We start from the raw sequence: 23,669 nt of genomic DNA on the forward strand, positions 1-23,669 counted from the left end.
TAGTAATAATAACATCACATGTGGACTTAAGCCATTCGGTTTTGTTCTGACTCCTCAAGGATGTAGGTGGAGGGTGAATTTGGTTCAGTGCTGAAGGTGGTAAAGATGGATGTTTTTTCTGTACAGACTTGCTTCTCTGCCAGGCAGTTGGTGGAGATATTTCTACAGAACCGGCTTTCACCCATTTCTAAAGAAGACTTTAAGCAAATGAGTCCAGGAATCATCCAGCAATTGCTCAGCTGCTCTTGCCAGCTGCCCCAGGATCAAGCAGCAGAGCTGTCACCCACCACTCTGGAGAGTAAGTTCTGGTTCTTCACTCTGGAAGCCAATGCATACAATGTATATAATAATAATGGTGACTGAAGGATACTTAGGATATACCAAGCCCAAGCACTGTTCTAAGTATTTGACACTGATCAACTCATTTAGTCCTCACAACAAGGCTACCAGCTAGAAATTATTATTAACTTCACTTTAGAGATAAGGAAACGGAGGCCCAGAGAGGTTAAGTGACTTGCCCAAGGACACACAGCTGCTAAATGATGGAGTTGGGATGCAAACCCAGGCAAGCTGGCCCCACAGTCCTTGTTTTCAACCACCTATGTTCTAGCACTTTCAACAAATATTTTATAGTTTGGATCTAATTTATCTAAATTGATTTTATTCCCTATATTCAACTCAATCATGGCCAACTGAAAAGTCCATCGTTGAGAAGGGACATGGTATAAGGGGAAGGATGCCCATGTTGTGATGCTCTTAAACAATCTCTTTACTTCTCAAGCCTGTCTCTTTCTCTGCATGTTGGGAAAGAAGGGATTCTACAGGGCTTCCTATCCTTTTATACATCGTGGCACTTATTAAAAAATGAAGGTGGAGTTCCTACTGTAGCATAGTGGGTTAAGAAGTTGACTGCAGCACTCACATCGCTACAGAGGTGTGGGTTTGATTGCCAGCCCAGTGCTGTGGGTCAAAGGATCTGGCATAGCTGCAGCTGTGATATAGGTTGCAGCTGCAGCTCAGATTCAATTCCTGGCCTGGGAACTTCCATATGCTCTGGGTGCAGCCATTAAAAAAGAAAGGAAGGAAGGAAGGAGGGAAGGGAAGGGAAGAAAGAAAAATGAAGGCACGTTGGAGTAATCCAAAGAGGCTGCTCTGGGATGGAGGTGACCAAAGCAGGAGGTGCCAGCTTCGCAGTTGTGGCTGGCAGCCCCAGGAAATGAAGGGATCAGTAATCCACTCACCTGTAATCCATAGCATCACTGCAGTAGGTGAGCTCTATGCTAAGACTTCACCAGTAAAGTTCCAATGGGATAATATATACAAAAACGTGTCTTGTAAATTTAAAGCACCTGATATTGAAAAGACAAAAAAAAAATAATAATAATGGCCTGAGAACATCTATGATGGGTAGTAAAAATATGACAGTTACCATTTTTAAAATATCATCACTGACCTGAGGGCCTTACCTATATTTTTTTTTAGAACTGCTTTTCTTTCTCTTTGAGATAGTCTTCAGTGCCCATGATAGCAGAATTGTTCAGCTCCTTAATTCTAAACCATAATGAATTCTTCAGCAACAAGTAGTGCCTTTGAAGATTGTAACAAAAGCATGCCAACAAAAGATTTGAAGATGAACAAAAACACGCTAGGCTTATATCTAAGACTCCACATTCACTGAGAAGAAGAAAACTTCATTAAAAGCGAGCAGCTAGGAGTTCCCGCTGTGGTGCAATAGGATCACCAGCGTCTCTGCAGCACAAGGACACAGGTTCGATCCCAGGCCAAGCACAGTGGATTAGGGATCTGATAGGTCACAACTGCAGCTTGGATCTGATCCCTTGGCCTAGGAACTCTATATGCCATGGAGTGGCCAAAAATTTTTTTAAAAAGTAAGAAGCTAATTAATTCAATACCTTGTGGTTAGTGAGGACTCAAAAATGGGTAAGGGGGACCCTGGGTACCAGGGGGAAGGAAGCATGGTACTTAGGAGCTTCCATGTTTATATTTCTACCACCTGCCATGATGTCTGGAAATACAGGTCATTCAGAAACAGAATTTGGGGCTGAAGATCCATGAAAAAAGTTTTATTCCCTCTTTACTTAATTTCTAGATCCTCCTAGGAAATGGTCTTTCCTCCCCAAACCCAAACACGTCATACTCCGTAAAGAACCTAGAAAAATATCACTGTCCTCAATTTAAAATCTTGCATTCTATAACTAAAGAGCAAGGCTCCTGCCGTTGGCCTTTTGAAATGACAGGAATGTAAAATATTATATCAAAGAGGGAAAAATACAGGAAGACATTCTTAGGAAAACAGAGTTCACTATGCTGAAACTCAACCCCTCAGTGGCCTCTTCAATTCAGTTTCCAGGAAAGGATATTACGGCAGTGTAGAAATCATTTCAGACTTAGTCAGAGAAGCTGCTTGGGATGGGCGAAGAATTTAATTGGTAGGTCAAGTTCTACTGTAATGATGGGAAACATTTATATACAATCTGACTCCAATCAAGATGCCATGGAGGGGACTGGAATAAGTCAGCAGAGCCTGTGGCCACAAAAGTCAGGGCTTTTATGGCTTTCAGACCGTTCTTGCCACATGAGAGCAGGTGAAATCTGACTCACAAAAGATCTGGAAAGATTTATAGGCTCTCAAGGAGTGAAACATCCATTCTCTTCCAAAAACCACATAGTAGCTGCCCTCAGGATGACGGGGAGAGCAGAGGAGTTGAAGAACTTGAAACTTTGCCTTTTTCCTGGGAAATGTCAGCCCCTAAATTGCCCTTGTAAGTTTTTGACATTTTCTGATCTTTTGTAGCCACCGTAAAAACGTGGCAACTTTGAACTTTATGAGGCACCCAGGTGCTCAGGTTAAACGTCAAAGGTCTTTAATTTTATGTGTTAGTTGAAAAGAATGACGTTACCACTTAGAGTCTATTTATGGCAGAGTGGGAAATCAAACTTGGTTAAATACCTCTGGGGATGTTTTTATAACATAGGGATTAAATTAAACTAAATTAAATTTGAGCAAAACAAAACCTCTAGGCAGGTACATGACCATTCTAAATGATTTTTGTTATTTTTTAAAATGTGGTAAAACAAAATACATGACATTTACATCTCAGCCATTTTAAGGGACAGTTCAGTGGTATTAAGTATTTCCAAACCCCTGTACAGTAGAACTCTAGAACTGTTTCATCTTGTAAAAAGGAAACTCTATCGACTGGACAAACATTTTATGGAGGTTCCCTAGCAGCAAAGAAGTAATAGTTAGAGTAGGAAAATCAAAGTTTGAAAGTTTTTTGCCTCCTCTAAATATACCACTAACCTTAATATTCGATCCCCGTCTAATTTAAAACGTAATCTTTAATAAAAGTCCTTTTAAAATCATGCAAGCTTATTACTAGCTAGTATCACCAATATGAATCTACCGTAGAGAGTGAATGTTCCAGAATACTGCTAGAATGATGAGACTGGAACATCTTCAATTACAACAAACTTTAAGAGGGTAGCTTCTTAAAATCTGCAATGGACTTTAAGTGGTTTGATATCTGTGCTGTTTAACTTGTTACTTACCTGTAGTCACAAAAGGAAATGATAGTTTAATTTTGGAATTACCTGCTTTCATTGTTTTCACACCGGTTTGGCATGACTTGTGACTAATTTCTAAAAAGTCAAAACAGAATATTTTCTCTGAATATCTAGAACCAAAGGAAGATGGTGTGTGAATAGCTTTTTATCCCTAAATGATCTGTACTTTACTCCGAAAGCCATTTCTTTCTTTTTTAATCTTTCTCTTTCCTCTCTTTCTTTATGCTTTTATTTCTTCTCCCCTTTACATATTTGTTTCTGTTTTAGTAATTGTAAAAAAAAATAAAATAAAAAAAAAAACAGAAAACAAAACCCCTACACTTTCCAAATATTTTTTTAAAAATCTAGATGCATAGAAACATGGAATACATGTTAGGGGTTATAAAAATTATTGTAATAATCAACAACGTACACTGTGCAAATTTATAGTATCATCCATTACACTTTCGAAGTGATCGGTTTTTATCAATACAATTACTTATTTTAGTCACTGAGAATAATAAATACTTTTTTTTTCTTTTTAGGGCCCCATCTGTGGCATATGGAAGTTCCCAGGGTAGGGGCTGAATTGGAGCTACACCTACCAGCCTACACCACAGCCACAGCAAAGCCAGATCCAAGCTGCATCTGTGACCTACACCACACCTCATGGCAACACCAGATCCTTCACCCACTGAGTGAGACCAGGGATCAAACCCAAGTCCTCATGGATACTAGTCAGGTTCCTTACCACTGAGCCATGATAGGAACTCTATAATAATAAACACTTTTGACATCACAAATAATCACGAGAATTTTTGGAAGAAAGTACTTATTTTCTCCACAAATAAAGATCTACAATGGCCCAAAATATATGCTCCTTCTCTAACACACTTCTTTGCCTTCAAAAGGTTTAAATGGGATTGGATGAAAAATATTAAGTGTCTGCCAGTACTGGAGGTTGTAGTTTAAAGTGAGAGAGCAGCTCCCTGGTGACCTATTGGTTTAAGAATCCAGGGTTGTTGCTGCTGTGGTGGGGATTTAATCCCTGGCTAGGGAATTTCTGCATGCCACAGGTGCAGCCAAAATAAAAATAAATAAATAAATAGCATTTATTAGAAAAAAGTCAAGTGAGAAATTATTTTCCTTGTGGGTAAAAGGTAGGCTGTTTCCCTGCTTGAGCCAATGATTTTTTTTTTCCCCCAACACCATGGCATGTGGAAATTCCTAGGCTGGAGAACAAATGCCTGCCAACAGCAGCTACCCAAGCCACTGCAAAGACAATGCCAGCTCCTTATCTTGTGCCACAGGAGAACTCCTTTTATTTGTTTGCCATTACAGTGATTTTTTTTTTTTTTTAATAAGGGGTTGACAGGGTACCTTCAAAGCAACAAGGTAATTTGGTCAAAGTTTTTTCATTGTTTTCCTTACCAATTAAAACTGGAAAACCTTTTACCCAATAGAGCACTCACAAAGGAATCTCACATCCCCATTAGCTGGATTGCAGGGTGGCTCCTTCTGAAGTGCCTCCTCATGGAGGTTCTTGGAGAGACCTCTGACTGTTTTTTGCAATCTCCTTTTGACCTAGAATATGGCTACAGCACGGTGGCTGTGACCCTGCTCACTCTGGGCTCCATGCTGGGGACAACCCTGATCCTTTTCCACAGCTGCGAGGAGAACTATAGGCTCATTCTACAGCTGTTTGTGGGCCTGGCTGTTGGGACACTTTCTGGGGATGCCCTGCTCCACCTCATCCCTCAGGTAAGCTGCTATTTTCTTTTTTTTTTTTTTGTCTCTTGTCTTTTTGTTGTTGTTGCTATTTCTTGGGCCGCTCCCGCGGCATATGGAGGTTCCCAGGCTAGGGGTCCAATCGGAGCTGTAGCCACCGGCCTACACCAGAGCCACAGCAACGCGGGATCCGAGCCGCGTCTGCAACCCACACCACAGCTCACGGCAACGCCGGATCGTTAACCCACTGAGCAAGGGCAGGGACCGAACCCGCAACCTCATGGTTCCTAGTCGGATTCGTCAACCACTGCGCCACGACGGGAACTCCTAAGCTGCTATTTTCTGCTTCAGATGGAGTGTTTCTCATTTCTCTTGATGTTTAGCCCTGGGAGGTGTTTGTGCAGAATGTCACAGTGGCTGGGATGCATACCTTCTGTGGCCAGTGTGTTTCTTGGAAATCAGTATTATTTCTCATAGGAGAACAGAGCTAATCAGTAGATTTACCACATTATTCTTATTTGCGAAATTTAAAAAAATAGGTGATCAGATATTGATTCCTATTAAGAAAAATTCAGGAAGTGTATACTATGTATCTATACATAAAAACGAGAAATTTGGGAGTTCTCCTTGTGGTTTAGGAATAACGAACCCAACTATCCATGAGGATGTGGGTTTGACTGCTGGCCCTGCTCAGGTTAAAGATCTGGTGTTGCCGCAAGCTGTGATGTAAGTGGCAGATGTGGCTTGGATATGGTGTGGCTGTGACTGTGGTGTAGGCCCACAGTGGCTGTTCTGATTCAGCCCCTAACCTGGGAACTTCCATATGCTGCAGGTATAGCCAAAAGAGAAAAGAAAAAAAAAAAAAAAGGGCAACAAGATGCATTGTTTTAGCCCCCAATCCTTATCAGATCCATTCTCTGCCCTAGAAGATTGCACTTCCTCAGCTCCGTTGCAGGCTGGATTGTTCTCCTGGTTCCCCACCCCTTCCCCCATTGGGGGCATTAAGAGAAAAGCCATAGTAGGAGGAGAGAGAGTGAGAGAGTGGCAGGGATATTTTTTCCCTGTTCCCTCCTTCTAGCACTTGCTCTAAAAGCAGCCGATTACCTGCAATATCACAGCCCCTAGGCAGGCCTCCTCCCCTGGCTCCACCTCCCACTGAGCTTCCAGAACATTCTTGCTCACCTTTGCCCTTTGCCCTTGCAACCCTAAGAATGGTAATGGTTCCCTGTAGGGTCGTTGCTAGTTTCTGGGTGTCTCATTATCCCTTATTTATGCCCTTGACCCTGCTCACCCCTCCGCCCTAGCATTAACCTCTCTTCATCTGAACCATCACGGTGAATTTCTCTTTCTTGCCCAACTTATTAGCGTCCAGATTTCCTGTAAGAAACATGCAAGCTCCAGGAAGCTGGCTTTTTGCTGAAGGCTCTGAAAGCTCTTTTATTTGTCAGAAATGAAAGGACCAGACCCTGAGAAGCCAAAGATTTCAGGGAGAAAGATCTTGAGATGCAGTTATCTATTCCCTCTGAAATCTCGCAGGATAGATAATGACAAGCAAATGGTTTTCCTCCACTTCTCTCAAAACCAACATGTACAAATTTTCCACAAGCCTCTCACAATTTCCTCCAGGGTCACTCTTGTGGCTCAGAGGCTCAGTAATTATTAGACATTCTGAATATTGCCAAGTGAGCATTGGAGAGATAAAACAAACCATTATTAGTTTTAATTTCCCTTGTAATCTTGTTTTCTGGAACTCTTTCAGAGCGTCTTGGTGTGAGGCGGTGGCCGATGCCTTTCCTAGGTCACTGCAGTGGGCACTTCACTGCCCAGGGTCCTGGGAAATAGGAACAGGCTCTTAAGGCTGCCTGGGTTCCCCCAGTGGGGGAGGGTGCAGCTCAGGGCAGCAGGGTGGACATGGGGTGGGTGGGACTGTCAGCTGGCCCTGCAAAGACATACTGCAGAGGGGCACTTAGCTGGGTTTCACTTAGAAGGTAGTCGTTTGACTTGAGGAAGGAGATGAGGACACAAGTTATTGGGAAGAGAAAGAAAGAGGCAGGACAAGTGAGGTGGAAAAGCCGGAAAAATCAGTGGTTCCCGAATGTAATCCAAGTCGAGTGTTTAAAGGCCTGTGCAGAAGGGATAAAAATGCCACTGTCATGATTCCCCCTGTTAAATAGTTAAATTTATTCAATTCTAAGGCCTACATTTCCTTCTGAAGTTGTGAGGTTTGCTTCTGTTTTGTGACATTACAGCGTCTTCTATTTTGTGAAATAATGATCATTACAAATACTAAGTGGGTATCCCTAAAGAAAAAGTTGCTTTATATGTCCTTGTTTTTAGTTCTCTCCATAAACTCAGTGTATTTTCATATATTCTTTTGATTTTTTATGGTCTATATTTATGCACATTCATAGTGTAATAAAATCAGATGCACGAATTTCTCTCTATTATACCTAGATTTTCAGTGGGTCGTATCCTTATATAATCTTTAATTCTTATCATATTCCTCAAACAAACATATATTGGACAACATAACTTGGAAAATAGTTTCTTTGCAAGATTCCAGGTCATGAAATTTTACCATTGTTAAATAGGGTATTTTATTTTATTATTATTATTTTTTTATCGCAGTGATTTTTATTTTTTCCCTTAGATTTGGTTTACAGTGTTCTATCAATTTTCTACTGTATAGCAAAGTGACCCAGTCACACATACATATGCATATTCTTTTCCTCATGTTATCCTCCATCCTGTTCCATCACAAGTGACTAGATATAGTTCCCAGTGCTACACAGCAGAATCTCATTGCTTATCCATTCCAGCAATAGTTTACGTCTATTAACCCCAGCTTCCCAGTCCATCCCACTCCCTCCCCCTCCCCCTTGGCAACCACAAGTCTGTTCTCCAAGTTCATGAGTTTCTTTCCATAATCTCAATGTATATATGTAGATCCATACATATACTCACATGTATACATATGTACATACATATAAAGACCTACATACATATTTAGATGAACATATATACACATAATTTCTTTTACCTTTTTTACTTGTTTTTTCTTTTCTCTTTTTATGACCGTACTTGCAGCATATGGAAGTTCCCAGGTCCAGGGTTGAATCAGAGCTGCAACTGAGTCCTATGCCACATCCACAACAACACCGGATCTGAGCTGCATCTGTGACCTACACTGCAACTTGTGGCAATGTCAGATCCTTAACCCACTGAGCGAGGCCAGGGATTGAACCTGCATCCTCATGGAGACTGTCAGGTTCTTAACCCACTGAGCCACAACAGGAACTCACTTTTCCTTTTCTAAATTGAATGGTCAGTAATATCCTGAATGTGGAAACCACTGAGCTGTTCTTAAACTGTCTTCTCCAGGGAAGGGAATATGATACATAACGATTTACTAGCTCACAAGAAATCATGAGGTTAACCAATGGGACGAATCAGTCAATGGGATGAGTCAACTAGAGGAAAATTCCTGATGCTTTACTGGTATCCTTTTGTGTTCCAGAGAGCTGACAATATTGCTGGGCATGCAGGATGCACTTGATGGAAAAAGTCTTTCAGGCGGATTCCTTACTTATTTAAACATTCATTAAAAGTTTTATTTGGAAGTTCCCTTGTAGCACAGTGGGTTAAGGATCTGGCATTTTCAATGCTGTGGCATGGGTTCTATCCCTGGCCCAGGAACTTCTGCATGCTACGGATATGGCCAAAAAAAATTCAGCTAGTGAGTTCCCTTTGTGGCACAGCAGAAACTTGAATCTGACCAATATCCATGAGGATGCGAGTTCAATTCCTAGCCTTGCTCAGTGAGTTAAGGATGCAGTATTGCCATGAGCTGTGGTATAGGCCAGGGAACTTTCATATGCCGCAGGTGCAGCCCTAAAAAGCAAAAAGTAAAAAAAAAAAAAAAAAAAAATTCAACTGAAGGACTGAGAATGTATGAAAATTTAGGCCAGCTGTGGTATAGGCTACAAGTGGGGTGTGGGTTCAATCCCTGGCCTGGGAACTTCCACCTACCATGAGTGTTGCAAAAAAAAGAGAGTTAATTGTTATGCAGCATGGTGAGAATAAACCCCAATTGAAATGTATCTTTATATTTGTTCTGGATATAAAAGACATTAATTACATAAATTAAAATATATAAAGCATTGCTGTGCAAATAGATACGGATTGAATGAGGGGAAAAAATTGGCTAGGTGTTTCCTGGTGGCTCAGTGAGTTAAGGATCTGGCATTGTCATTGCTGTGGCTCAGGTCATTGCTGTGGCATGGGTTCGATCCCTGGCCCAGGAACTCCTGCATGCCATGGGCATGACCAAAAAAATTCACCTAAAGGACAGAGAAGGTGTGAAAATTTAGGGCACTTGCTGAAATAAGCTTAGGCTTTTGTTCTACTCATTAGCAGAAGGTATTCAAAGCTCTCTTTTCTCATGTCTTATTTGACTCTGATTAAATCATACAGTGAAATTATTCATACATCTAAAAGTAAACTGAGTTTTTCCACATGTTGTCATGGGGTGCCCCAGAATGAAAGTTGAATATATTCAGAAATGGGCCTATGAATTAATTTTTAAGTCATCAAAATTGATTTTTCTCTGTCTCTTTTCTTTTTAGATTCTTGATGTACATAAGCAGGAAGCCTTAGAGTTTGGACATTTCCATGAAAGCAAAGGCTATATTTGGAAACTGTTGGCATTAATTGGAGGCATCCATGGATTTTTCTTAATAGAAAAATGTTTTATTCTTCTCGTATCACCAAGTGCTGAGGTATATTTTAAATTTGATTTATCTTCTGCTTTAGGGCTTTAAGTGATTTGTCTTTTATTTCAGAACTACTTGTTCAGGAGTTCCCGTCATGGCGCAGTGGTTAACGTATCCGACTAAGAACCAGGAGGTTGCGGGTTCGGTCCCTGCCCTTGCTCAGTGGGTTAACGATCCGGCGTTGCCGTGAGCTGTGGTGTAGGTCACAGACATGGCTCGGATCCCATGTGGCTGTGGCTCTGGCGTAGGCTGGCAGCTACAGCTCCGATTGGACCCCTAGCCTGGGAACCTCCATATGCCGTGGGAGTGGCCCAAGAAATGGCAAAAAGACAAAAACAAACAAACAAACAAAAAACAACAAAAAAAACCCCCCCAAAAAAACAAAAAGAACTACTTGTTCAAAAGTCATGGACAGCTTTCTGAGGTTATCTAGGTCACGGATGGGGCTCTTATTTCTGGAACACACAGATCATTCTGCAGGACAGCTTCCCTATAAGCATGATTATTAATTTTTAATTTTTATTTTTAAAAATTTTTTGAATTATTTTTATTTTTTCCATTACAGCTGGTTTACAGTATTCTGTCAGTTTTCTACTGTACAGCAAAGTGATCCAGTCACACATACATACATACATAAGTTCTTTTTCTCACATTATCCTCCATCATGCTCCATCATAAGTGACTATAGTTCCCTGATTATTAATTTTTTAAACATCTATTGCTGGCTCATTAATGTACTTGTTACAACTCTCCCTTTGACCTCCCTGGCTAGTTTAGAAAGAGGAGAGGATTTCATGTATGAGGATGAAGGGATTTAAAGGCTTAGCTACCAATCTGTGCTTTGGGTATCTTTTCTAACCCCAAATGATCAAGCAAAGCAAAAACTCTGAAAAGCCACAAAATTACACATCCTTCTCTATCTTAAGGGCGTTTAAAATGATGAAAAGAAATCTCAGGCATAGGACCTGTGGCAAATCTTATTTTTCAGCTTGAAGCACTGCTTTCATTGTGTACGAATTTGATCTGTTTCTTATGTATATGACAAAATGTAAAATGTATGGCTTATTGATAGATTTTGTTTCTTTTCGCTCTCACGCATTATCCTATAAGAACTAGATGGAAAGTTGTGTTGGATGGTTTAAAAGGTAAATGCTTGTGGAAAGTGCTAGGACACTGAAATAAGTAAGCTTTCCTTACAATGTCCTGGGGCTCTGCAGTCCTTCTGGTTTTCTAGTCAATTCTTGACTTTCTACCTGTTCAGTAGTATAAAAATGCCTGTGTTTAGGGCACACATTAGCTGTCTTTTGAAATATCAGCCCTTGTTTATTATTATTATTATTGTAGATTTATTCAAAAATTCCATTTTATGCATCAAAAATAAGGTGGTTGGAGCTCCTGCTGTGGCTCAGTGGTAACAAATCCAGCTAATATCCATGAGGATGTGGGTTCAATCCCCGGCCTCGTTCAGTGGGTTAAGGATCTGACATTGCCATGACCTGTGGTTTAGGTCACAGATGCGGCTCAGATTTGGTATGGCTGTGTCGTAGGCCTCAGCTACAGCTCCACTTGGACCTCTGTCCTGGGAACATTGATATGCTGCATGTGCAGCCCTAAAAAACAAAAAAATAAAAAAAAAATAAGGTGGTTAATAGATAGAAGGATGATAAATGGATAGACAGGTGATAAAATAGAGTAAAATGTTAAGGGTAGGATCCAGGGAGTGAGAATCTGAGCGTTGACATCACAGTTCTTTCAATTTTTCTCTATATTGGAGAATTTTCATAATAAACAGATTTTAAACAAAATCCCCCCAAAAATCTGTTTTACGAAATCAGGGGTATTCTCTGGCCTGGAGCCCAAACTTGGAGGCTAGAGTGATTCAGAAAGGAGCGGTGTCAGCTTCAAACCCAGCACTTATTCTAAAAGTTTGGGAACTTAACCTCACAAAAAGTGTTTTAATCTAACCAAAGGACAATAATGTGGTCCCCATTTATACACAATAGACTAGCCTTCCTGGCCTGGGAAAGCCTTCCTGGACTAGCTTTCCCCAGACTGGGAAAGCTAATTTACGAAGCCAGCGTATCAACCTAGGCATGATAATTAGAATTGAAAGCAGATGGAAATGAGTGAAATAAATTCTGCACTCCTCAAATCAGAGGGTTTTTTTCTGTTTGTCCTTGGACTTGTCAGGCCACTTAGAATGAGTTTTAAGAATATAAGTGGAATATTCATGATAGAGTGTAAAATAAAAGGAATGAGAATATTTTATAAGCTACAGGTACGTTATTTTTTTTCCTTCTTTTCTTTATTTTTTTAAGTTAAAGTATATTTGATTTACAATGTTCTGCCAATTTCTGCTATACAGCAAAGTGACTCGGTTTTATGTATATATATATATATATATATATATATATATACACACACACACACACGCACATATATATGTATACTTGTGTATACATTCCTTTTCTTACTTATCTTCCATCATGGTCTGTCCCAAGAGAGTGGATATAGTGCCCTGTGCTATATGGTAGGACCCCATTGCTTATCCATTCTAAATGTAATAGTTTATGTCTACTAACCCCAAACTCCCCATCCATTCCTCCCTCTCCCCCTTGTAAACCACAAGTCTTTTTTTCTTTCCTTTTTTTTTTTTCAGGGCCGCACCCATGACAATGGAGGTTCCCAGGCTAGGGGTCAAATTGTAGCTGCAGCTGCCAGCCTACACCGCAGCCACAGCAACATGGATCTTTAACCCACTGAGCGAGGCCAGGGCTTGATCCTGCATCCTCATGGATCCTCGTCAGATTCATTTCTGCTGAACCACAACGGGAACTCCAACCACAAGTCTTTTGCAGCTGCAGGTACTTTAACGGGTTCCTCTCTTTCTGGAGATATTAATTTCGTAGTTATGGGGTACAGTACAGTTTCCTTTATCATCATTTTGGTATCTCCATCAAGAAGAGCTCACACTTTAACTTCGCAGTAAATAAAAAAGACAATATTAAAAACTACCACTGTTCAAGCCTTTGCAATTTGTGACTAGCATTTTCAAAGTTGCATTCTCAGAACATGCATGTTTCAGGGCAGTCCTGTGCTGTTCCATTTCAACAGGCATTTATCCTGAAGAAATTCTCCCAGTAACTCTTTTTGTGTCCCCCACCACTTTGGCCAATAAGCGAAACCTGAAATAGAACCATGGAATTGACAGGCTGCACCTGTGTTCTCTGGCTTCCGCACTAATTTTAAACCATCCTCATCCAGCAGGGCGTGTCATTGGTTACTGGGCACGCGGGACATACCCACCATCTTGCATTCAACTCTGAATTAAGTGACCAGACAGGCAGAGGCAAATCTGCTTCAACCATCCAGTTGGTAGGTTGCCCATCTGAAGTATTCTACTGATTTGATTCCCTTCTTTCCTCTATTCCTTGATAAATGAAAATCAGTAGACTAGATAAATGAAATTCGCTCCTGATTTGCTTATTCTTGACCATGATAAATCCTATTTAGAAAACTGCCACACACCTTAAGTCTGTTTTAAAGCGTAAAATGCATTCACGTCACTGTTACCTGCACCACTTTGAAACACAGATGGATTAGACTGACATAATACACATATCCCTTTGTTGTTGTTGTTGTTGTTGTTGCTGTTTTGTCTTTTTGCCTTTTCTAGGGCCGCTCCCGCAGCACATGGAGGTTCCCAGGCTAGGGGTCTAATTGGAGCTGTCGCTACCGGCCTACGCCACAGCTACAGCCACTAGGGATCTGAGCCGTGTCTGCAACCTACACCACAGCTCATGGCAACACCAGATCCTTAACCCACTAAGCAAGGCCGGGGATCGAACCTGCAACCTCCTGGTTCCTAGTCGGATTTGTTAACCACTGAGCCACGACAGGAACTCCAATAATACACGTATCCTTAATTGCTGTGTTTACAAGGTTTCATAAGCCAGCCGGCCTTGAGGTTTTTCCATTCTGAACAATCCTTCATCATGATGAGGGGAGGGCAAATAAATGCTGAGCAAGGAATTAGAGCATCTAGGAGTGGGATGTTCCTTTCATAATGAAGAAGAGAATTTTGCCCAAGAAGATGCCTCGTAGTAAGTGCCTTCTGTTACACTGAGTTTTTCATGATAAAAATCTTCCAGATGAATTCTCAAAACGCAGCCTCCAATCCAGTTCCAAACAGTATTTCCATTCTAATTCTTAAAGTAACAAGTCAAAGACAGAGAAAATATAAAAGTATACATCAGAGTTAGAAAACTTGCCTCCTGTAACTGTGGCTTTAGGAGAGGGGTGTTACAGTTCAAGGGTAGATTTCTGAGTGGAGAGAAGTAGGCTATTGCTGAGACATTAGCCTGGCCAAAAAAAAAAAAGAAAAAGTCTGGCAGTAGATTGCAGAACTAGAGCTAACTCGGAGATCCGAACAAAAACCCCACAATTTTTAAAAAATGATTTTTTTTAAGCTCTGTTGTGTTTATTGGTTAGATATGTCACATGTGGTTTGAATGAAGGTAACTTGGAGCTGAGATTCTTTTTTCAATCATTTTAAGGCTGACTTCATTCCTTCTGTGTGAATGAAGTGTCCAAAATCCCAAAACACATATAAGCAGACCTCTGAAGCTAATTTAATGAGGTTAGGACGATTTGACTGCTCTAACTCACTAATGATGCCGTCCCCGTCTCTTCTGAGACATAGAAATAACGCGAACTTTTAGGATTGTTTGACAGGTTCTATTTCCTCATTCTTAAGGAAGAAGAGGAACTCACAAATCTTTCCAATCATCAAAAAAGTCTTAGATGTTTGCCTCTAAATTCCTTTATGTAGTTAGTGTCATGATACATAGCTTTGGGGGGGGGAAAGAATCTTGAAATAAATATGTGAACTCCTGTCTTTTGATAGAAGTGTAGAGCCTTTAGATTATGATCAGGCTTTTGATACAATGTAATTTAGAAAGATATTTTAGGAGTTCCCGCCGTGGCTCAGTGGTTAATGAATCCGACTAGGAACCATGAGGTTGTAGGTTCGATCCCTGGCCTTGCTCAGTGGGTTAAGGATCCAGCGTTGCCGTGAGCTGTGGTGTAGGTTGCAGACTCGGCTTGGATCCTGAATTGCTGTGGCTGTGGTGTAGGCCGGCAGCTGTAGCTCTGATTAGACCCCTAGCCTGGGAACCTCCATATGCCGTGGGTATGGCCCTAAAAAGCAAAAAAACAAAAACAAAAAAGAAAGATATTTTAGTTTTATTTTTTTTAAGTTTTATTGAAGTAGAGTTGATTTACAAGGTTGTGATAATTTCTGCTGTACAACCAAGTGATTGAATTATACATGTATATATATATATATACACACATATTATATATTACATATATATATACATACATATATATGTATATAATCATTCTCTTTCAGATTCTTTTCCCACGTAGATGATCACAGAATATTGGGTAGAGTTCCCTGTGCTCTACAGCAGGTCCCCTTTGGCCAGTCATTCCCTATACCTTAGTGTGCTAAAAAAGACATTTTATAAAACTGCTAGATCTACCAATTTCAGGCAAGAGGCCTGCGTACCTCCTCTAATGCTTTCAGGTCCTACGTTCTCAGCTATCCTTTTCCAAAAATAGCCTATCAACTCCATCTTTTGCATAGCTGCTGTTTGCTAACATGTGGATGTTCAGTTTACTTTTTATTTTACGTTTTTAAAAAAGATACTTTGTCTCACATTAAATTCGTCTCAAAGTTTCCACAATTTGGGGTGCTATGAATATGCTTCTAAAAGGAAATAGCACAGGAGTTCCTGATGTGACTCAGTGGTAACACTTCTGACTAGTGTCCATGAGGATGTGGATTCGACCCCTGGCTTTGCTCAACGGGTTAAGGATCTGGTGGCATTGCGGTGAGCTGCAGTGTAGGTTGCAGACAAGGCTCGGATCTGGAGTTGCTGTGGCTGTGGTATAGGCCAGCACCTGCAGCCCCAATTTGACCCCTAGTCTGGGAACTTCCATATACAGCAGTTGCGGCCCTAAAAAACAAAACAAAACAAAACAAAAAGTTGAAAGAATATATTCTATAGGCAGAAAAGAAGTATTCTTTTCACATAATAGAATAAGCCTCTGAAGGCTAGGGAAAGAAGGTGACTTTCCTGAAGTTGCACCATGAGTCCGTCTCTGAAATAAAGTCACATCATCTCGATTTGTGGAAGTCAATTTCAGAATCCCACTTCCCTGTCAGGTGAAAGGGTGAAGAAGCTTTTAAAATGTATGCAATTGTCTTTTGTAAGCTTGTCAGTCTGCCTTCCTAATGACGAATTCTCTAACTGACTGGAAAAGCAACAAAAACAGCATCTTGTACTATTGTGAAGGAAATGAGGTGTTAGGTGTGCAAGGGTTTCTTCTCCACAATCTCCTTCAAGATCGGAAGGTGCATCCTAGATCCACCATCCACCAGATGGGAGGAGTGTAAACTTAGGTCATGAATCAAGAATCAGGAGTTCCTGCTGTGGCCAACAGGATCAGTGGTGTCTCTGCAGCACCAGGACGCAGGTTTGATCCCTAGTCCAGCACAATGGGTTAAAGGATCCCTTCATAATTGCAGCTCAGATCTGATGCCTGGCCTGGGAACTCCATATGCCGCAGGGTGGGCAAAAAAGAAAAAAACAAAAAGGAATCAAGAATCATTATTTTCTCTACAGCTTTTGGGTTTTATAAAGGCTTACATAATTTAAGAATGAATTATAGACTTGAGATGTGGCTACTACTGAGATGTAGCTTCTAGCCCTCTATGGAAGACTCTGATCTAGGTAAGAGGACTATTTTTATCTAAATGTAGGTAGTGGAAAAAACATGCCTGTAGACTCTTGGCTCAACCTTTTCTGTTTGTCTATGAAATGTTCTAATATACTTCAGAAAATCAAAATGTCTTTTGATGTTCAGCATAACTCTTTAGTTGTTTCATTTTGCAATAAAGTGATGACTTGTCTATCTTTCATTTTTATTTTTAAATTTAAAATAGAAAAGCCCAGAAGACTCACAGGCAGCTGAAATTCCTAGAGGCAGTATGACTGCTCCCAACAGAAAATGTGAGTATCAGTTCAAAAAAACATCAGATGGAGAAAGTGCCATAGAAAAAGGTGATACCTTCTTTGAAATAAAAATGTCAAAGCCATATAAAATTCTTCTTGGGTATGTATTTCAGTATTAAAATCCTTGCAATGAAAATTTTCATATTCATTCCTATCAGTCTTTCAAATGTCTTACACATTAATGTCAACTTACCCCATTCTTTAAGAATGTTTTCCTTGGAGTTCCCGTCATGGCGCAGTGGTTAATGAGTCCGACTAGGAACCATGAGGTTTTGGGTTTGGTCCCTGCCCTTGCTCAGTGGGTTAACGATCCGGCGTTGCCGTGAGCTGTGGTGTAGGTTGCAGACTCGGCTCGGATCCCGCGTTGCTGTGGCTCTGGCGTAGGCCGGTGGCTACAGCTCCGATTCAACCCCTAGCCTGGGAACCTCCATATGCCATGGGAGCGGCCCAAGAAATAGCAACAACAACAACAACAAAAAGACAAAAAAAAAAAAGAAAAAGAATGTTTTCCTTGATTGCTTAAAACCGAACCTCTGGAAACTTTGGTATACTTACGTTATCAAGACTCCTTTAAAATCTTGCTTACATGATGATTTGAGCCTTTCACTTCCCATGAAGTCTGGAGACTTTATTGGTTTTTTGTCTTCTAGCACAGTCTGCTGGTAATTCATCCCAAAGGTCTCTCTCCTTTTTGGTATTGTCGTTAAGGTAGTAGAGTTTGGAGTCCCCGGTGATTCAGTGGGTTAGGCATCCAGTGTTGTCACTGCTATGGCCTCAGTCGCTGCTGTGGCACAGGTTTGATCCCTGGCTGGGGAACTCCCCCCTACGCCATGGGCTTGGCCAGAATTAAAGAGAGTAGAGTTCAAATCAGTTATGTCTCCTTATTCATATCTTACCCTCTAACTCATTTGTTTGCATAATTTGCATCCAGCCTTATTCTGTCCATGATTTTCCCTGTTCCTGAATTTGCCTTAGCCATTTTGCATAGGACTTTCTTCCTTTTTGCTTATGCTTCGGAGTAATTTCTAGAATTTTTTTTTAAAGGTCTGTGTGGGTTTTCATCAGTTGCTCCAGAATCCTCGTCCCATTTTTCTCACTGATATTACCCTTTTGTGAACACATTTCCCAATGTTTTAATGTAAAGCAATCATGGTTCATTATTCCCATTCCACTGTAATAAGTTCGTTACCGAATAAGAAAGACAGCTATTGAATATTTATTATATACCAGGCACAATGCTAAACACACAGCATAGATTATCTCATGTAATCCTCTTACAACTTACTCAAGTAAGGATAATTAATATCCAAAAGATACAAATGAAGAGACCAGTTGTTCAAAAGGCTAGGTCGCTGCCCAGGTCACTGCACCAAAAATTTCCTTGTGATCCTTCATTCATGTCTGCATCCCTGTGTTTTTTCACACTCATTCATTCATTCATTTCAGAAATGTTTGAAGAGAGTTCCCTGGTGACTCAGCAGGTTACATGGCTGTGTTTTCACTGCTGTGGCTCTGGTTACTTCTATGGCACAGGTTCGATCCCTGCATGAGGCAGGCATGGCAAGAAAAAAAAAAAAAAAAAAAGGAGGAAATCTTTGAAGGTGTACATCCTGTGGGGAATAAAAATAGGAATGATCTTGTTTTCACTGTGGTTGAGGATAAAAATACTGAGAAGAACATACAGGATGGTAACAATCATCTGAATGAGTTCGATGTTTTAACTCCTGTAATTTATTTATATGATGCAGAGTATGTAATTACACAGTCTGCCCAACTCTGCTTTCAGGATATTGTTAGTGATTTTTTTCCTTCTAAATCTTTGGTTCTAGGAGGAGTGTTTGAATACCTGGCACCTAGAAGGTGTCCAAGAGACTTTTTTTTGTATTTGTTTTTGGAAGAAGGGAGTTGGAAAGAAGCTACCCCTGGTCAAATTAGGAGCCGGGAGCAGATGCTCGAGCAGGGAGTAATGGTCTTTTTCAAATATTTTGTAGACCTCATATCTTTCCACTTCCGCTATCAAGCACAGCACACAGAATGAATAGGGAACACATCCAAATGCAATTACTCAGCTGCCTTTTGCCAGGGACATATTGAATTAGCCTCAAATATTTGATGATTTGTTTCGAATGACCTCAATGGTGGAGCTCAGCTTGTGTTTCAGAGACAGGATGTGAAAATCCATCCATAGCCTGACTTAAATAAGCAGAAAGCAACATGATACAAGGTCCAGCCCATGTATCACCATAGGAAACCTCTGATAAGTCAGAAATGTGGAACTCAGTGTGACTGCCAGGTACCAAAGGAAAGGTAAAAGAGTATTGATAATTCTGTAATGAGTACATTGGTCTGTCGGTGAATGCTTATCTTCTGCTGAATATTTCACTTAAACAGTGTGCATAATGGGTTCCTTGTAGCTTATATGCAAATATGTGTATTTGCTTTGTAGCGTGTTACATGTCCAAGAGCTGACATTTAGAAACCCATCATCAGAGATAATAAAATAATGGGCAACAAAAATAGGCCATCCTGTTTCTTGGCAGAGTATAAATTGGATAAAGATTTTCATGTGACTATGTCCTATTCATATCAAAAGTGTATGTAGGCACCTGGAAATCACAATGTATCTGTATGCCACAGTGTTTTCAGATGGACTGAATTATTTTATTTCCCCAAAGAAGAGCTTTACTTCTAAACATTGGCAGGAAAGGCCAAGCAACTTGTTTGCATTATTAGGCTGTGTGAGTTTCCAAGCAATGGCATTAAGAACTCTCTGAGGAGTTTATGCTGTGGCTCAGTGGGTTAAGGACCCAACATTGTCTCTGTAAGGATGCAGTTCAGTCCCTGGCTCTGCTCCCTGGTTTAAGGATCCAGTGTTGCCGTAAGCTGGGATCCAGGTCACAGATGCAGCTTGGATCCTGTGTAGTCGTGGCTGTGGTCTAGGACTGCAGCTGCAGCTCCGATTCAACCTCTAGCCTGGAAACTTCTATGTGCCACAAGTGCGGCCCTAAAAAGAAACAAAACAAAACCTCTCTGAATTCAATAATTTGATATTTAGGCTGTGTTTTTATGACTGCTGCCAAAAATCTTCCCATTTTTGACAAACAATAAAATGAATTAGGATACCAAAAGAAGGATAGAAATGAGTCTCACAGCAGTGCTTCTAAAATAAAGCATTTTTTTTTTAGAAGTAAAATGCATAGGATATCTTTGCAACACAGGCAATATGGTTATCTCCTGGCTGGTACTCTGGGCTATATCTGCTGTTTCCTGAACTGCCTTATTTCACAGTGTGGGGTATGCAACAAGTCAAATTATACTCCCCAGATAAAACAACAAACCACGTTATAGTATAGTCCCTCCATAGTCTTAGCCCATGGGACAGAAACCAGAAGGTACCCTCTTCCTATTTTTACTGAGTGTACACTTAGTAGACTATTGTCTGTGGTTCTAACAGCAACAGTAGTGACTCGGCATGACGGTCACACAGTCTATACCAACTGAGTGAAGCTTCAGACAGTGGCAATGATTTTAATGGTTAATCTTAGCAAATGGTCTACCTAGGTAATTCATTGTCAGAATAAGTGTTATCCTCAAAATACTTTAAAAAAATGTTTTAAATATAGTTGATTTACAATGTTGTGCCAGTGACCCAGTCATACATATGTATATAAATTCTCTTTTTCATATTCTCTTCCATCATGGTCTATCCCAAGAGACTGGACATAGTTCCCTGTGCTGTACAGCAAGACCTCTCTGCTTATCCATTCTACACATAATAGTTTGCATCTGCTCACCCCTAGCTCCCCGTCCAGCCCCGCGCTCTCCCCACCCCCACACCCTTGACAACCACAGGTCTGTTCTCTGTGTCTATAAGTCTGTTTCTCCCAATACTTTTAGTATTTGTATAGGGTTCCACCCTATGATGAGATTACACTGCTATACCATTTTAGCTTTTTGAAAACAAATTCTATTAAAAACTCAAACCCAATTATGATCTAATTATTGCATTAATTAAACCCATCATGGTCCACATTATTTCATTGGCTAGCCGCTAATCAGATCATGTACATGAGGTAACGGAACCCCAAGTAAAAAGCTTCTCTTTCTTTTATTCAATGTCTAGTTGGTTTAGTCCTGAGAGGTATTTTTCAGGAAGACGGAATATTCAGTAATGGTTCTGAAGCTAACTTTGGGATCAGAAGGTTCTTTTGAGGTCATATTTGGGAGTGAATGAGGCAGTGCGGGAGGGTCATTACTACCAACTGGAAAAGAAAATTGTCCCAAAGTGGTGAGAGGTTGCCAGGTGACTCCAGCAGAGGCACACAAGGGACTTCTGACTCAGAGGAGAGTTTGGGAAAACAGACTCCATTTCAATGACATGCTCCATGGAGGATCTTACATCATTTAAAAATGCTTTATGAGAGACCTATATGGAAAGGCCATCGGTAGTATTTTGGAAGGCTGTAACAGTATTCTTCTTATTTTCTTCTTTGGCACAGCTGAACAGGGCGAGAGAAGAAGGAATGCTGTCATTGAGTTCATTATTAGTCAGACCCACTAGAAAAACAGTGACCATACTTCCCAGTATACTGTATCATATCAGTTACCATATTTGCAGATGCAGGCTTGACTTATTTGGAAAGCTGTAACAAAGTGGCATTACTTAATCTGATGCAATTTGAGAACCTCGAGGATGAATGGGATTGAAGAATTCCATGCAATGTGTAGTGAGTGCTCTGTTAATGCTTCTCACACCTTTGTTTGGTTCTTTAGGCAAAACCATCAGCTTGTTGGCAATAATGATCCTGGTTGGGGACAGCCTGCATAATTTTGCAGATGGCCTAGTAATAGGAGCAGCCTTCTCATCCTCATCTGAGTCAGGCGTAACCACGACCATTGCTATCTTGTGTCATGAAATTCCCCACGAAATGGGTAAGTCTGACGGCAGAGTCTCTGTTTCCTGCTTGTTGAGAAACATTATAATGTATGTCTAGCTAGAGTTTACTAGCTTCCTTTTCCAAAATACAATTGAAAGATGAATACTTTCTGTCCATAATATCCTTTTTTTTTTTTTTTGGCCACATCCTTGGTACATGGAAATTCCCAGGGATCAAACCGAGTCACAGCTGCAACCTACACCATAGTTGCAGCAACACCAGATACTATTGCACAGGGCCGGGGATCAAACCCAAGCCTCTGCAGTAACTCAAGACACTGCAGTCAGATTCTTTTTTTTTTTTTCTGTCTTTTTGCCTTTTCTAGGGCCACTCCCATGGCATCTGGAGGTTCTCAGGCTAGGGGTCTAATCGGAGCTGCAGCCTCCAACCTATGCCAGAGCCACAGCAATGCCAGATCTGAGCCGCATCTGCAACCCATGCCACAGCTCACGGTAATGCCAGATCCCCAACCCAGTGAGCAAGGCCAGGGATCAGACCTGCAACTTCATGGCTCCTAGTTGGATTCATTAACCACTGAGCCATGACGGGAACTCCTGCAGTCAGATTCTTAACCCACTATGCTGCAGCAGGAACTCCCATAATATATTTAAACCATAAAAAGCAAAGTACTAGAAAAAAAATTGCTTAAACTCAGGATAAAATTCAGTTAGATGCCTTTATGATAATTCCCAGAGCCAGACATGACTCTTTGGGGGATTCTGCAGAACTCTGAGGGAGAGAGTCATTCAGAGAAACCGTCTTTAAAAATTTTTTTAAATTAGAGTTGATTTACAATGTTCCTTCAGTTTCTGCTGTACAGCAAAGTGACCCAGTCATACATATATGTTCTTTTTTTTCATACTATGAATTTCAGGATAAACTTTGAAATCTGCATATTAAATGTGGAGAAAACATTAAGAGGGGACCTTAATCCACTGGGTCGGCAAACAAGCCAATGAGCTAAAATAGCATTTACATGAAAGCCAAATCATGGTCTCATCAACCCGATTTATAGGAAATGGCTAAAGCCCAGCGTAACATTGAAATGACAGTTGTATGGTAGCAGATGTACATAGGACTTTTTGGATAATCTTAATAGCCCATGTAATTCAAATCCTGCCTCCTAGGAACTAAAATGAGATGGAATAGACATTTCTGCGACAGGTTCAGAAAGAAGAGGCTGGTCCCAGGCATAGCGTGCCCTAGGGGGAAGGGTTCCTGGTGGTCACTCTTTCTGCTCCCACTTTCTCGTTTCCATTCCCCGCTGGGACCACCCCTGCCCTCTCGTGCTCTGTGTCTGTCCCTGACCATCACAGATTCATTACTCTCTCTGGAATTTGTCCCAGATCCTTCCTGAATCCATGAAAACCTACTTGATCTGGGCACCATAGGTATGGTCCTGTTTTAAGCTCCTATAATGAAACTAACAGGCATGGGTGACAGTCTGTGGCCGGCCAGCAAAGATTTCTTAAGACCTGTTCATGGAATGAATTATGCACTAGCACCAGGAAACTGAGTCCCCAGGCTGCCTATTTATTGGATTTCAGCTTCTTCTCAATTTCCCAAACTAAGAAATAAAGCCC

The 23,669-nt window shown here is 40.8% G+C and overlaps 1 protein-coding gene across 2 annotated transcripts in view; it reads left to right on the forward strand.

Annotated features, from left to right (window-relative positions):
• Positions 1–23,669, forward strand: part of SLC39A12 (solute carrier family 39 member 12) — an 81,696-nt gene that overhangs the window by 37,679 nt on the left and 20,348 nt on the right. Inside the window, exons 6-11 of one of the 2 annotated variants that reach the window (XM_003130728.4) lie at positions 127–298; positions 5,156–5,328; positions 9,921–10,073; positions 13,332–13,442; positions 17,080–17,146; positions 21,923–22,081. In XM_003130728.4, coding sequence (XP_003130776.2) covers positions 127–298; positions 5,156–5,328; positions 9,921–10,073; positions 13,332–13,442; positions 17,080–17,146; positions 21,923–22,081 — 835 coding nt within the window. The remainder of the gene's footprint in view (positions 1–126; positions 299–5,155; positions 5,329–9,920; positions 10,074–13,331; positions 13,443–17,079; positions 17,147–21,922; positions 22,082–23,669) is intronic. The other variant, XM_003130727.4, reaches the window with a different exon arrangement.

Source organism: Sus scrofa, chromosome 10 (genome assembly GCF_000003025.6).
Source record: "Sus scrofa isolate TJ Tabasco breed Duroc chromosome 10, Sscrofa11.1, whole genome shotgun sequence".
Classification (NCBI taxonomy): Eukaryota; Metazoa; Chordata; class Mammalia; order Artiodactyla; family Suidae; genus Sus; species Sus scrofa.